General features: G+C 36.9%; 1 protein-coding gene across 2 annotated transcripts; it reads right to left on the bottom strand.

The window, feature by feature from the left end:
* Positions 1-1,874: 1,874 nt before the first annotated feature.
* LOC116291600 (serine/threonine-protein kinase ULK3) lies at positions 1,875-14,648 on the bottom strand. Of its 2 annotated transcripts, XM_089037514.1 has the most exons (17): positions 14,522-14,648; positions 13,599-13,739; positions 12,982-13,102; positions 12,173-12,277; positions 11,489-11,559; positions 10,683-10,755; positions 10,299-10,381; positions 9,577-9,732; positions 8,974-9,079; positions 8,712-8,752; positions 8,478-8,583; positions 8,227-8,294; positions 7,688-7,763; positions 7,202-7,242; positions 6,646-6,693; positions 5,864-5,924; positions 1,875-2,133 (listed from the first exon to the last, which is right to left on the bottom strand). In XM_089037514.1, exons 1-17 carry the CDS (start codon positions 14,633-14,635, stop codon positions 2,117-2,119), a joined length of 1,428 nt encoding a protein of 475 aa, XP_088893640.1. In that variant the 5' UTR covers positions 14,636-14,648; the 3' UTR covers positions 1,875-2,116. The 2 variants fall into 2 exon arrangements, with proteins under 2 accessions (XP_088893640.1, XP_031554637.2); XM_031698777.2 differs by lacking the exon at positions 14,522-14,648 and having other exon boundaries at positions 13,353-13,735.
* Positions 14,649-14,832: the final 184 nt, after the last annotated feature.

Here is a 14,832-nt window from a genome sequence, read left to right as displayed (position 1 = left end):
GGCCTTTAGAATGACTAATACTTCGGTTTTTTCCTCATTCAAAAATGACAATATCGCTATTATATCAGTGAAAGTCCAATTTTCATTAATGTTTTAAGAAAAAAACGACTTTCATTTTACTGAAAATTCATAAATCTTCTTAATAAGCGTCAAAAGATAAGATTGAAATTTTGCAGTTAAATGAAAAGTTAATTTGTAGTTTATATAAACAAATTCAATCATTTTATTCAACCTCTAATCATCCTGATATAATAAACTAGTAACATTTAAACCAGGACTGAAATTTTATAACGCCAAACGAACCAAAAATAGACGTTCTTCTGAACAGCTAATATCAAGATGATGCATTCTCAAAGACCATCGAAATGTTTTTCGCAATCCAAATTTGAAGAACCCTTGTCATCGCCTCTCATCACTTAGTCCTCGATGAGTGACGCTTTTCCTTATTTTGTCTGCGAGTACCAGTTAATTTTAGTACTGATAAAATCTTGTTTGAGCAAGTAAGCTTCCTAAAGGTCAATGCAACAAGCTTTTAGCTACGAAAGACAATATTATCTATTTTAAAATCGAGTAAAAACGTTGTAAAATTTTGTCTTAATATTGCATCATTTTCAAAACAGTGCTAGAAAACAACTCGTCGTAGTCGTATCTTCTTAATAAAATAATTTGGTTTTGTGCTGAACAAAAATGAGTCTTAATGTTTCCCAAGTTATATAATTGCTTTTAAAATTTCAAGTCGGACATTGAAGAAAATAATCAGGAGTTATCAAATTCCAGGGTGTCTTTCATCGCAAGTAAGGAAACCGAAGTCTTGCTAGATTCCCTGCGTGGAAATTTATAATCAATCTGTTCTACAAACTATTCGATATTAGTTATAAGAGCTATGCCTGACCTGTATGTCATTTACAGACATTTTATTCGTTATATTATGCTCTTTCCTGAATGAAGAATATGATAGGAACTTGCAAGTAATTGCAAAACACACGCCCGTTGAGTCAAAAACATATCGCACATCGTTTTAACACTCGATTTACACGAAAAAATGTCTTCTTGTACACATGGTAAAATTGTCTTTTTACGTTGTCACATAAAAGCGTCAACATACTCGTTTCCAGCATACTCGACAGCCCTTTGCCAATGAACAAATGTTTAAAATAAATTGCTTAATTTCAACTTTCAAGCTTTCGGAATAAAACATCGATGCCATGCACATTTTTCTTATTTCAATTCTAAGTTTTCTCCATAAGTTTGAATTTATTTTGAGCGCAGAAAAAACTCAAAGCACATAATTGGTTTTCGATTCATCAAAGACGACATCAAAATGGCTTCCTAAATGAATTTACCTCATGCAATTAAATGGATTTCTACGATTCGTCGTTGATTCCACGAGCCACGCTTGGCTCTTTTGAGACTGGATAAATTATACTGCGCTTTAGGGCAAGCGAGGTTGTGATACAGAAATGCCTTCCCTAGGGGCTTCTTAACATCGGGTTAGGCAACCCAAATTCACCATAAACCTGATTCGCAACTATCGATTATTCTCATGCTTTAAGTTTAGGAGAAAAAAATTAACTTGCTCTATCATATATATATATGATTCTTCACTTCTGCAGTGAAGTGTACTCCTCAATGGCTGGATAAAGAAACTAGAACTCAACATTTTGTTTATCATTCATTAATGTTTTAAATCAATTTGTAAAAATATAATTTGACCGAAAATACATTTTTTGACTAAATTTCCCTGAAGAAATATGTGAAAAATTTACTTCTTGCTGTAATGTTAGAATGCACTGAATATAATTTTCTAAACGAATTTCCGAGGGCAAATCTAGAATTTTTTTTAGAGAGCTGAGTAAGTCTGGCAACTTAGCACCTCAAATGAATAATTGGTAGTTTTAATTTTGGAATTTCTGTTCCTTTCCTTTATACCCTTTCAATAAATTCACCCTTGCTACACCTAGAATAAGTACCTATGTACAAATATATTTCTTTGTATTTACAATAATGTACATGCCTAGCTAATTGTTCCTTTTTTCCAGTTCATAGTTGTCCATCCATGACTCTGTCGTCACATCGTTTTTCTTTTTTAATTTGTCTTGAAAGAAATAAAGTGATCTTACTGAAGAACACAACCTGCAGTATAGAATGAAAGATGGTGTTAAAGGGGTTTTTAAAAGGTGCAAATTTGAATAAATCGAGAACTGCAATTTACACCTTTGTAAAACCATATCAAATGAACTAGGTAAAGCTCTACTGAAGGGAGAGAAGAAGAAGAAGAAGAAGGAGAAGGAGAAGGAGGAGAAGAAGGAGGAGAAGAAGGAGAAGGAGAAAGAGAAGAAGGGAAAGAAGGAGAAAGAGAAGAGGAGACAGAAGAGAAGGAAGGAGAGGAAGTGCCAGAGCAGAATGACCGCACGCACTATACTCCTCGCGTCCTCACTTCCCCTCTCTCCTTCCCCCCCGCAACCTGAGCCCCGGCTCCTCCATCGCCGCCTGCTATCCCTCCCGCCGCCCCCCTCTCACTCCCCCCCCTCCCCCTCCCCCCCCCCCTCTCCCTCCCCTCCCCTCCTCCCTCCTCCCCACCTCTCTCCTCCCTCCCTAGAAGAAAAAAGAAGAAAGAGAAGAAGAAAACAACAACAATTATATAAGACAAAACATAAAATACTAGCATAATTTCCGGCTAGCATTTACTGTAAAAAAACCGTGAACAAGAGAAAAATGTTTATCAAACAATTTTGTACCAAATTTTAATAGAATTTTAAACAAAGACAAAACATTCATTTTGTGAGTATGTTGTGTTTTAAATATTAGCACTAAGGACGTCTGAAATCTTTGTGTTTATGTCTTTAATATGCCTTTAATATATTTAGCTGCAAATTTAGTCCAAATATGTTTTAAATTAAGATTTCAAAAGCTTGTTTACTAAGAAAATCACGTAAGGCAAAAGCAATAGTTTTTTTTTTTCATTGCGGAGCTCAGAATTGTCTTTCGAAAAAATAATGCTTGAAGAAAGACATCAAATATTTATATCCATGCAGCAAAAACACCTGAATCGTAAAAAAAATTTTTACGACAGTGAACTACACTGATCAAATTAAGACATGATCAGCACTTGGAGATTAATAAAATATCAATGTCTTAATCCTAAATCTCTAATCATGGATTAGTCTTTCGAAATATGCCTAAAACAATGGCCCTTGATACTACCCATGAGGTAGCCCATGATCTATCACTCTCCTTGTGTTAAGGATTTTAAAACAACAACTTCAGTAAAACGTCAGCCCACTCGTTCAATGATTGACACGAACCATTTTCCTTCGTCTTATTTATGGTTTCTGGAATACGTCAATCAAGAATTTGACCCCGAACTGAGTCTAAACCTTTATTTTTTGGTTTTAATTTTGTCGCTTTTTTCCCATTTTTGAAATATCGCTTTGATTTCCTTTTGAATTCTTGCGGTTTTTTGTTTAAACGTGGGATTATTTTGTTCGGACAATGGTTTGGATTATTGTGATTTGTATAATAAATTAAGTGTCAAAAAAAACAATTTCGTCTAAATTTGCCGTTTCCGTCAATACTTTTCAGGTTTCCTTTTCCTATCTTTCTAAAGTAGCGACCATATTTACTCTTCTCAGAGTGTTCTTTAAACCTAAAGAGGTTTATTTTTGCTGTTTCTATGTTTAAAAATAATCGCCACGTTTTGTTTTCTTTGTTCTTTTTCAATTCTTCGAGTGTAGCTGACGTTCTGAGACAGCCATTTTGAAGTTCTCTTTCCGGTACAAACATAGTACAAACATTTTTCCATAAAACAAAAACTTTCAGTGGTTCTTAACTTCCTTTATTTTTTATAAGACAAGTGTCGAAGCAACTGGAAAGGAAGGAAGTTAGCATAATTATTTTAAAAATTCAAGATTTAGCTCCGCCATTTCGGTGTTGGAAACTTCCTTAAAAGGGAAGAGTTAACCGAAACAAATAGCAGTTTTTCTCGTAAGCTCTTGAAAGCTAGTTAAAAAAATAATTTTCGATATCTGAATCTCCCATAACTCTAGATTATTTTTAATCGATATTCCGTCAGATATGTTTGAATGATACATTTTATTGCAACTTCCAATTGTGAAATTTCGAAGCACTGGAAAAAAATAGATTAAATAGAGTCGAACGCCAAATTCTTCTGGAGAGCGTTGTTAGAGTGCTTAATAATAGTTTTTACAAACAAATAAAGCTGTGAACTATAATTAATAGCTAACGAGTTTGGTCATCTCTTAGATCAAATAAAGATAACTTTATTGAACTGTTTGTGTAAACTTTTAATTTATCGTAACAATTCGTAGAGGGCTCTTGAAACGTAAAAGCATTCTCTCGTCGAACAAACATTTTTTAATTGAGATTTTTTCGCAAGTATTATTAAAAAAGTCCAAGACAGGAATAATACAAGACAGTAGTTCAAGTGCAAATAGGCCCTAAAGTTTATGTATGGCGCATTAAAAGTACATTTGAGTGGAGTCATTCGGGGAAAAACAGCTGGCATTCTAGAAATCCATTCATTAATCAGATCAAAATACCCCATCGCCACCTAACAATGACATAATCAAGAAAGAAATGTCTAGTTCAAAGACGTTTGATGAGCACGCCCGATGTACTGTGCGAACCCTGAGGCTAGATAATCATATCAAAAAACAATACAAGCGTTCGTTTCTGTAAAATCCATTAAAATCTCTTCAAGCTTTTAGAACAAATGCTTGAGATTTCTACGGCTTTCTCATCTCGAGATTCCAACAGCGAGATGACAGTCCCCAACAGTCGCCTTTCATCCCTCTCTTGGTATATTTATAGACCGCAAAGTGCTGCGCATTATGTAAGGATCAGGTTTTGAAGTATTTTTAAGCCCTGTCATGAGTGTGAGTAAAATAGTCAACATCTGGCATGAAGCTTATGTGCTCCTGGATCGGATACACCTCTAGCTATGGCGCTAGGCATTTTTGAAGGGCAGTTTGGAATGGCTGTAAGAATTGCTCGATAGACGCTAGCCAGACTTTACCCGGGGCTTTCATCAAGGTCTCTGGGTCTTCTGATTAAACGTGCTACAAGTCCACTACTGTTATTAGTTTTCGAGAAAACGAGTATACGAAAAATAATACAAAACAGAATGATATAGAGTCGGGACTGAGGACTTTTAAGACGGTCCACATTCTGCCGGATTTGCAACTAAATTTATGAGTCCACCAAATTTTAAAAAATTGTTGAAAGAGATTAGAAGAACTTACGAAATGGCCGGAATAGTGCAAAATGAATCCAAAAACGCTTTAAACATGAAATGAGATCAAAACGACGCAAATTCGACAGAGAAATTCGAAACTAGGAATACTACTATCAATGAAAAATAATAAATTTGTTTTAAATTAGGCTTTGAAAATTTACAAAGGGTCTACCGATTGGTTTATTTCTGGGGCTTTATAGTGTAAGGCCCGCGGGGGTAAAGAAAGGATACGAGCGTTATCTTCAAGACTTCGCCACAGGAAGCCCGGCAGCCATGATTTTAACCTCTTGGTTTATTTGGGGTTAATAGGGTAAAAACAATGTCGGTTTGGCCCGCGGAGGTAGTGAAGGGGTACAAGTAGATTATACTTCAAGACTTTGCCACAGGAAGCCCGGCAGCCCTGATTTTGACCTCTACCCAGACCCTCTAATGCTCTGGACATCGCAATATTGTGACATTATTTTTAAAAACAATTAGATAATTTATAGCTAGCCAAGAAGTCGGCAAAATTCTCATCACCCCATTTTCCACAGTTCTAACCAAAATACTCCCCATTTTAGTATAACCAAAATACTCCCCCCCCCCCCCCCCCCCCCCCCAAGTACTCACTTTGATTCGACGGATCTTCCTGTTGTTCAACCCTTTGGGCCTGGCTCTGTTGACCCGCAAGCTGAGGAGAAATGAAAAACCGGCTAAATAGGATGCACAGAATAAAGTATTGGGTGCTTTATAATTAATTAGCCTGTTGATTTGGCGCGGACATGCCCTCCAGCGTATGATAAGGTACGTCTTTGTACCTTCAGGGTCTAGGCTGGGGGTCACACCGCGAAATTTTGTATTGCAAGTAAGGAGCTCGAGGGAGTAAAATTTGACGATCCTAGCCTCTTCAATTCTCCTGTGCCCTCAAGCGCATGATAAGGTACATCTATGTATTCAGGGTATGTAGTTAGGGTCTAGGCGAGTCTCTGGGAGTTAAACCGCGGATCCTTGGAGGGCAAGAGAGGAACTCGAAGGAATAAAATGTGACGATCTTAGCCTCTTCAATTTTCCAGTGCCCTCAAGCGCATGATAAGGTACAGCTATGTATTCAGGGTCTAGGCGAGTCTCTGGGAGTTAAACCGCGGAACCTTGGAGGGCAAGAGAGGCTCGAGGGAAAAAAAATTGATGATCTTAGCCTCTTCAATTCTACACCTTAAAATAACTAGGAGGATTTAAAATGGGGAAATTGATGATTCTTTGCAGGATTTTTACACCCATTTTTATAATCATCATAACTACCATCATTTACCATCATCAACATCATCAGTATCTTTATTTAATGTGGGTTACAAATACAGCAGACTCAAGGGAACAATGCACAGGATCCAAATGACAAAATGCGCACACTGTACCTTGAGGAAAAGCTTGAGTTCTTCGGCCCTCCTCATGTATCTGTCTATCTGTGAATTTAAATTAAGGAAAAAATAAGCTGTTATCTACATTCGTTGCCGCTATTGCTCCTAAGTTGCGCAATGAATGCTTCTTTAGTTTAATATCAGAGGGAAAGACGGATAAACAGATTCAAAGATAAGCAGAGAGAAAAAAGGCAGAGATGCAGGCAGACAGACAGACACTGACTGACAAATAGACGCGCGCACAGACAGACTGACTGACTCAGCAATCGACAGACAGATACGTATAAATAGTAGGGTTGACAGACAGATAGACTGGAGGACAGATTGCCAATAATAGACATACGAGGGAACAAATAGATAGATAGTCTAATGTAGAAAGAAAAGGACAGCCAGACGGACAGACAGACAGACCGACAGACCGACGGACAGACAAGCGGACGGAAGGACGGACGGGCGGCGAGGCGGACGGACACAGGAAGGCGGATAGACAGACAATGAAAGAACGTTAAAGTCAGATATATATAAGAGTACGACGAAATACATTTCAACACACCTCTGACAGTAAAGCATCCTTGTACGTCCCTTTTGGCATCGCTAAAAAAATTGAACTGGAATTAATGAATCTGTTCTGGATATGATACACAAGCAAAATAGGGTCTCAATCGATCTTGATCATCTATCAATTGGAGTGTGTGTGACAACTATTATTCTCATAAAAAGAGATACACACCACCATTTGGTAGGGGACTGGGTTGGAAGGTAAAATGGGAGCTTTTTTAATTTTACCAAGTTTAATTTAACAATCATAATGTAGATTGAAAACAAAGCGTTCGAACTGAAACCAAACTTCAGTCAATCAAGAGCAGATCTGATTGTATATTTTAACAGAACTTAGATGTTGTCAACAACCGTGGGAAAGAAACAACGCATGTGATTGGCTGAGATCAATATGTAACTGATTCTCTGTCCTGATTGGTAAAGTTTTCTTTTTACATCGTGGTTAGTTAGCTTTGTAGTGTGACCACACTGAAGCCCATACCTGCCAGTAAAGGTAGTAAGTTGTGCAAAGCCACTTGGTACTGTTGTAGAGCACCCGAGAAATTTCCATGTTCGTCCTGGAAAACGATTGGCAACAAAACTTAGGCAGCCATGTTAGACGGCAGGAACAATATAATACTGTAGTTTTACACGAGAAAGAATTCACGAGAGCAAAGGGACTTTCCCGGGGGGATTTTATTGTTCTGCCATCTAACCACAGGAAGCCCAAGCAGTATTATGGGTGTGGGGACCTGATGGTGCAAAACCTCTATAGCGCAGTTTTGCAGATTGATAAAACACGGAAAAGGCGTGTCGTCATCGTGATGGTGCCACGTCTGAGCATTTTCATTGGTTGAGCAGTGATCTCGCGCATTGTGTTTGGTTCAAAGTATATCGTTATTTGCGTACAATGAGTTTGCTGTGTCGTGTCACAGTGAAAACACAACTGGCTTTGTTGGTAATAGTTTGTGTAATAGTCTCGCTGTGGGGAAAGATGACAGAGGTTTTTGCTCGTACTTTTTCTCTCCCACGAGAACTTACCCTAATTTCAGCAATTTCAGCGAGATGAAGAGCATCTTTTAACTGAGGATTACTCCTTGAAAATTGTGCTGGAACATGAAGTTAAAATGAATTAACCAAGCCAGCAATGTCTGAATTATGTTAGTTGGTAGGTCATGTTTGTTGCTCTGTATCACCTACGAAGTGGTTTTGTTACTAGGCAACCAATCAATAACTCACATTACCTAGCAACTGGTTTTGTTACCAGGCAACCAATCAATACTCTCTATTACCTAGCAACTGGTCTGGTGTACTTGTGTAATCTTTTCCTGGTACCCTCTGTGTCCTTGCCTTAAGAGCTTGTTTCAGATCTTCTGCCCGACTCATGTATTCATTCACCTGAAAAAGTTCAATGCAAACAGTTTAGCATTGCCAGCCCCTTCAGAAAAAAGAAAGGAATGTAACAAAAGGAAATGTAACGTGAACTGAAATTGGGAAACGTTAAGACTAAGCTGTGATATACTTACCCTTTTTCTCAAAGCATCTTTTTTAACTGGATCTTTTTCATCTAAAGATGAAGATAAAATAATAAAGAAACTTCCATAAGGCTTGTTATTATCAGCTGAAAAATGTCTTTGAATCCCATCAATATATCTGCTCCACATGGTGGTCAAACACTGACCACCATAAGCTGTCAGCCAGAAAGAATTCTATTGAAGACTTGATTCAGCTGAAAAACATTCTGCACAAGGAACAAAAAATGTTGTAGAAATATCTATGCACACTTACATTCTATTGCAGGTAAAAAGTATTCCATAGCTTGAGAGTAAAGTTTTGCTGCATCTTTGTATTCTTTGTCTTGATCCAAAGCAACAGCCTGACTCACTAAATCAGCCTACAACACAAGATTCACACTTGGTTTTGATTTTGAGTTTAATTCAGTCTGAAGACATAGTTTAACTAGGCAATGCTCTTTTCAACTTGTCTTATGATTCTATTGCAAGACAAGTTGAACAAGAAATTGCCTAATGCAACACACTAAAAACTTGTCTTACAGCAGCATTGCAGCATTACCATGATCATTGTGAGGAGCAGAACTGAACTCTACTTTTCCCGACTGTATCCTGGGAAGGGGGGGGGGGGGGGGGGGGGATGACTCCAGGGTTAAAAAACATTAGCTATGCTCATTGAAACATATTGGAAGTCATTTAAAGAGGTGTGGCTAAAGGATTTTCAACCCCCTTGAATCTGTTGTTCAAATGGTTGGAGAAAGATGTCAGAGATTACATATAACATACATAAATTATATGACACATAACATCACAATGCCAGCAGTGTGTGCAAAACATTAGTACACATATTTGTAAACAAGATAAATAATGATGGACTTACCGCTTTCTCAAGGCACGAAGATGAAGGCATGTGTTCCATGTCGATAAAAGGATGTGCAAAAAATGCCTCAAAAGTGATTCTTTGTTTTGGATCTCTTTGTAATAACGATAATAAGAGATCCTGGCAGTTTGAAGAGACCTTGGAACCTAAGGGTAACTAAGGAAAAAGAAAAAAAATTAGAATAAATATGTTTTCAGCTTAATAGTTTACTATAGATAATAATGATACATAAAGGAGAAGAGGTGACATAGTAGTGAGAGTGCTTGAATAGCAGTTATTATGGATGGCTGCAAATGAGATGCAAATGAGACAACAAGCATTGTATCGACCTGATAGCCTCACTTGTATGATTCTTAAAACAAAAGAATTTCTCATTGCGGACTCTACTGTAATAACAGCTGTTGCACCTCTTCACTGCAATGTGTGGTTGATTGGCAATCTCAGTGTTATATATGAGCAGGGTTGTTTGTTGATTTTCTCCTGTGTTTCAAAATCTAAACTAACAAAACAAAACAAAACAAAACAAAACAAAACAAAACAAAACAAAACAAAACAAAACAAAACAAAACAAAACAAAACAAAGCAAAGCAAAGCAAAACTAAACTAAACTAAACTAAACTAAACTAAACTAAACTAAACTAAAATAAGGCATTAATCAAGAAGATAATTATAATGATAATAATAGTTGATGATAATGCATAACTATGAACAAACATACTTACATGGATTGGATCTGAAGATCTTAATTTGGCCTCAAGTTCTGAAAAAGTTCTGGATTTGAAAGGCGCTTCTCCAAATAATGTTTCTGCGGCAATAGATATGGCAATTAATCATTAAATAATGAGTTTTATATTTTTCAAAATAACTATTTAAATTATTTTTCATTTTTTTCATTTTACATCTATTTATTTTTCATTCATTCACTTTTTATTCATTCACTTTTTTATTTCTTCAAGATACTAAAGTTCACCATAAACACCATGTGTTTGCCTCCGGTCAATTTCATTTTCTCATTCTTTCATTCATTCATTTTCATTTATTTACTTTTTATCCATTCATTTATTGATATTCATTTGTGAATACAATTTCAAAGCTTTTTAAAATACCATAGAGGATGACGCCAACAGACCAAAGATCAACAGAAGCATCATATGACTCATGACAGATCATTTCTGGTGCCTAAAGAACATAGCATTTCAAATGGAAATCATGTAAAAGACTTCTAAAGGTTGGGCATAAAGTTGTTCTATTACAGACCGCATGTCATTCCCTAAAGTATCATATCCTTGAGCATATCCTTCATCTTTGAGCATGTTAAGACAAATGAATATAGATAAAATTCACCTTTTCGTGCGCTAGCCGTCCAACAGTATGAATTGTTTTAGATTGTGTTCGGTCACCAAAAAGTTCGGACATTGTTCTCTAATTTCCGTACAAATGTACTGACTCTAAAAGAACTATTTACTTGGTTAATGTTTAGTAAGTTCTGTAAATACATTGTCAAGTAAATGATCATTTTTCTAGCTTGATTGAAGCTTTTCTTTACTGCTGTTAAGTCAGAGCTAAGTAAAGAAATCTACATATATTTTCTCTTTAAAGTCAGTGATATTTGTATGAGAATCCAAGAACAATGTCCAAACTTTTTGGTGACTGTATCACAATCCAAGCTAGCACCAAAAAGGTGAATTCAAACAAACAAATAATCATGGGAAATCAGAAAACGTTACACCTAGGTAAATTCAAGTTTAATCTTTGAGCATGAGAAGACATATGAATATGATACAACTCAAACAAATAATCTTATTCTCAAGAGAATGACACATTGTCTGAAATGTAAAAACATTATTTCAAAGGATATTATACTCAAATGACCTTACTTACTGTACAGTATTGAAGATAATATAAGACCTACCATGTAAAGAGGTGATCCTCTGATATTCCTTGAATCAGCATCAGAATGCAAGTACTGGGCAAATCCAAAATCTAGAAGAATTAATAAGGATCATTTACCTTTTGTTATAAAGGGGTGACTCAGGGTGAGATTGGCCAGTTTTTTAAATCACCTGGCCCCTATGGGTAGCATGGGTGGCGTTCACAGCTAACGTGTCGTCTTTTACCGCTGTGAGTCCAACGGTTCGGGTCACCAGTTCGAGCCCTGTGGTCGCCACATGTGAATTGAGTTTGTTTGATGTGTTCTCTCCTATGCTATGAGGGTTTTCTCCTGGTTCTCCAGTTTTCTCCTCCAAAAAAACCAACATGTGCATTAAGGGTTGTGTGCGTAGAATATTGAATGTAGTGGTAGTGTGTGCGAGCGAAAAGTGTCCACAATTAGTGCGAAAGCGCTAGAACAACTAGCTCACCACCCCACTTCAAAAAGATCAGTCTTTGCTTTTGATCACTACAGGTAATCAAAAATTACTCACATCATCATAAATTTGATTGATGAAAGCCATAAACCCAAAGCCATAAAGTTTCAGAACTTATCCATCCCCCCTCTTCACAGAAGATTCTTCTAATACCCGATCCCTCCTATTTGGTCTGGGTCATGTATGGGTAATGTATGCTATAGTGAACATGGATCATACAAGGTACTGACCTGCTAGTTTAAGTATAGGGTCATACCGCGAAGACAGAAGAAGATTATGTGGCTTTAAATCCATGTGCGCAATATTATGGGAATGTAAAAAACAAAGTGCACTAGCTGTGAAATAAAAAATATACATAAATGATTTTATCCGTCCCACTCCATGTACCCACCTTGGACCCTCACATTGCCTTCAAAATTCTAATGCATACTGTAGTGGAAGTAAAGACTTTTTTATTACACATGCAAATACCTTCCTCATACCCTCCCCAGGCCTTGAAAATACTAGTCCCACTGGATGAGTGAGTTATGGGTATTTTCTGTCACTATACTATAGAGGCTTTGCACTATCATGTGACCACAACCATGACAGGAGGCACAACAATAGCATCTTTTTCTCCTGGGAAACTGAATTCTTTCTCATGTAAATCAGATAAGACCTGATTCAATCGTTCCTGCCTCCTGTCATGGCTGCCAGCACGTGACGGTGCAAAGCCTCTATATATACCCTCCTCAGACTCCTTCCAGGCCTTGAAAATTCTAGTCTGCACTGCATGAGTGAGTTATGGGTATTTTCCGTCACTACACAATATACCCTCCTCAGACCCCTCCCACCCTGGGGTAGATATTGATATTTTCTAGAGCTGCACAATATACCCTCCTCAGACCATCTTCAGACCCTCCCCATTCCTAGGAAATTCCATTACATCTCCATCAGGGAGGGGGAGGGATGGCTATATTCTTTAACCATACTTTAGTCATACTTTACAATTTATATCATTCAACTGTGTATAACAGTTATTTGTTATTGTTTTTTTTACCAAGCTGCCGTAGAAACTTCCTGGCTACCCATTCAGGTAATCTTCTTTTAGCTTGGATAAAACTTGACAAATCTCCTCCACTGCAGTACTCCATGATGAGAAATATGTATTGATCATCCCACTGGAAAACGATTAATTAGAAATATATTTTTAATGAAACATTTGTCAGAACCCTCATAGGACAAATACCCAGTTTTTACCAACACTCTGAAACAACCTCGGATCAAATATAAAATATGGAATTTTACTTGTTAGGTTTATAGGGAGGAAAACTATAGAATCCAGAGAAAGACCTTTGAATGAAGGCACAGATCTAACAACCTTGTCTGATATGTGATGAGAAGTCCAGGAATCAAATCTGAGACTCATACCTTGATTACGTTTTCTACACCATTGCATTAGTTCGCTTTTTCTAAATGCTGCCTTGCTTGAAGTGAAAATTAGTGGTCTCCCTGTTCATGTTATGATTTTGTTGAGATTTACTTTTAGCCTTCCCATAAGTGTTTTGTAAAGTTCTCGTTGTCGGCAAAATCCCTTTCTCCTTGATTCTCCTATTTGCATTCTTCCTCTCTATCTATAATGGCTGTGTAGTCCCTTGACTTTAAAACTTCACTTACCTGAAAGTCTTTTAATTTAACAATATATTGGTGATCTAGTTTTTTTAGTAATTCTATTTCTGTTAAAAGATTTTCTGTTGCAGATTTTGTTAAGGTGTTCATTTGTATGCATTTGATGGCTACAACATCTCTGCCATTTCCCTGTCAAAGAAATATCAAAATCTTTAGTTCAGTTTAGTTGTAGGATAAATCAATGGAATAGCAAGTCAATCATTATCAGTCAGTCTATTACTTAGTCAGTCAGTCAGTTGTCATTCAGTAAGTCATTCATTCATTCATTGACTCATTGATGGGTTGCAAGCATTCCCAAGCGAGTCAAAAGACAAAAACATGGCAGCCATTGTGGTGCCGCTAACAATGGATGCTAACAAGAAAACTTTTGTTAAATGGCACCAACACTCCCCCGAGAGGCCGCGATGATGTAACGTGCAATCGAAGAATTGCTTCATTGATTCATTCATTTGTCATTCCTTCCTTCCTTCCATTTCTTCAGTCAGACAGACACTTGCTCTGACGTTAGACAGTCAGCAAGTCAATCATCAGTCAGAAAAATAGTCAATCAAAACAACCTTCGAATCTTTACAATATTTACTGCAGTTTAACAGACACCACCCTCTTAAATCATTAAAAAAAAATCATTTTATTTTATTTATCATGTTAATATTTCAGTTGGCTGACTAAACAAAAACCGGAAGTTGAAATTTTCCAACAAAATCTTCAAATGCATAGCACGTCTTTATATAATGACAAGAAATGCATAAGAGAATACAATAAAAGAGATTGGAAATTGTCATGCCAGACTTGGTACTATAAATATCAGCTTTACGCAAGATAGCATTTTCCAAGAAATCTTACAAAACATTACGTTTTACTTTGATTCGTTTTGCCAAATCCCTAAACAAATAATCCAAACATACACACACCTTTTCATACGCCTTGTATACAGTTGCATAAGTTCCTTGGCCTAGTTTTTCTGTCAGCACAAAGCTGTCAAGTTTTGGAGGAGAAGAAAACAAAACGGGATGTTTGGCCGCCATCTTGGATGTTTACTTGAGCCTGCAGTGCATCTGAAGTGACAACCTGCGGCAAATCTGTGACGTAGTTTCGGTTGCCATCACTCTTAAAAACTGCTTATAAAAAGTTCTATCATTAATCTTGAATGATTTAACCTACACCTGACAAAATAAGCACTTTGAACAAAAAATTTCACTGTGAAGAAAAAAGGAAAAATTTC

This window comes from Actinia tenebrosa, unplaced genomic scaffold, assembly GCF_029948245.1.
Source record: "Actinia tenebrosa isolate PJP-AT-01 unplaced genomic scaffold, QUT_ActTen_1.0 PGA_scaffold5__44_contigs__length_20552954, whole genome shotgun sequence".
NCBI lineage: Eukaryota > Metazoa > Cnidaria > Anthozoa > Actiniaria > Actiniidae > Actinia > Actinia tenebrosa.
This window is presented reverse-complemented; position numbering and strand designations above follow the sequence as displayed.

Bases quoted from the DNA above. Each gene is read 5' to 3' on its own strand.
- LOC116291600 (XM_089037514.1), bottom strand. From the start codon at position 14,635: ATGGCGGCCAAACATCCCGTTTTGTTTTCTTCTCCTCCAAAACTTGAC. The intron at 13,740-14,521 runs GTGTGTGTATGT...TTTCTTTGACAG, and splicing joins TATACAAGGCGTATGAAAAG to GGAAATGGCAGAGATGTTGT. The intron at 9,080-9,576 runs GTAAGTCCATCA...CTTGTGTTGTAG, and splicing joins CTTCGTGCCTTGAGAAAGCG to GCTGATTTAGTGAGTCAGGC.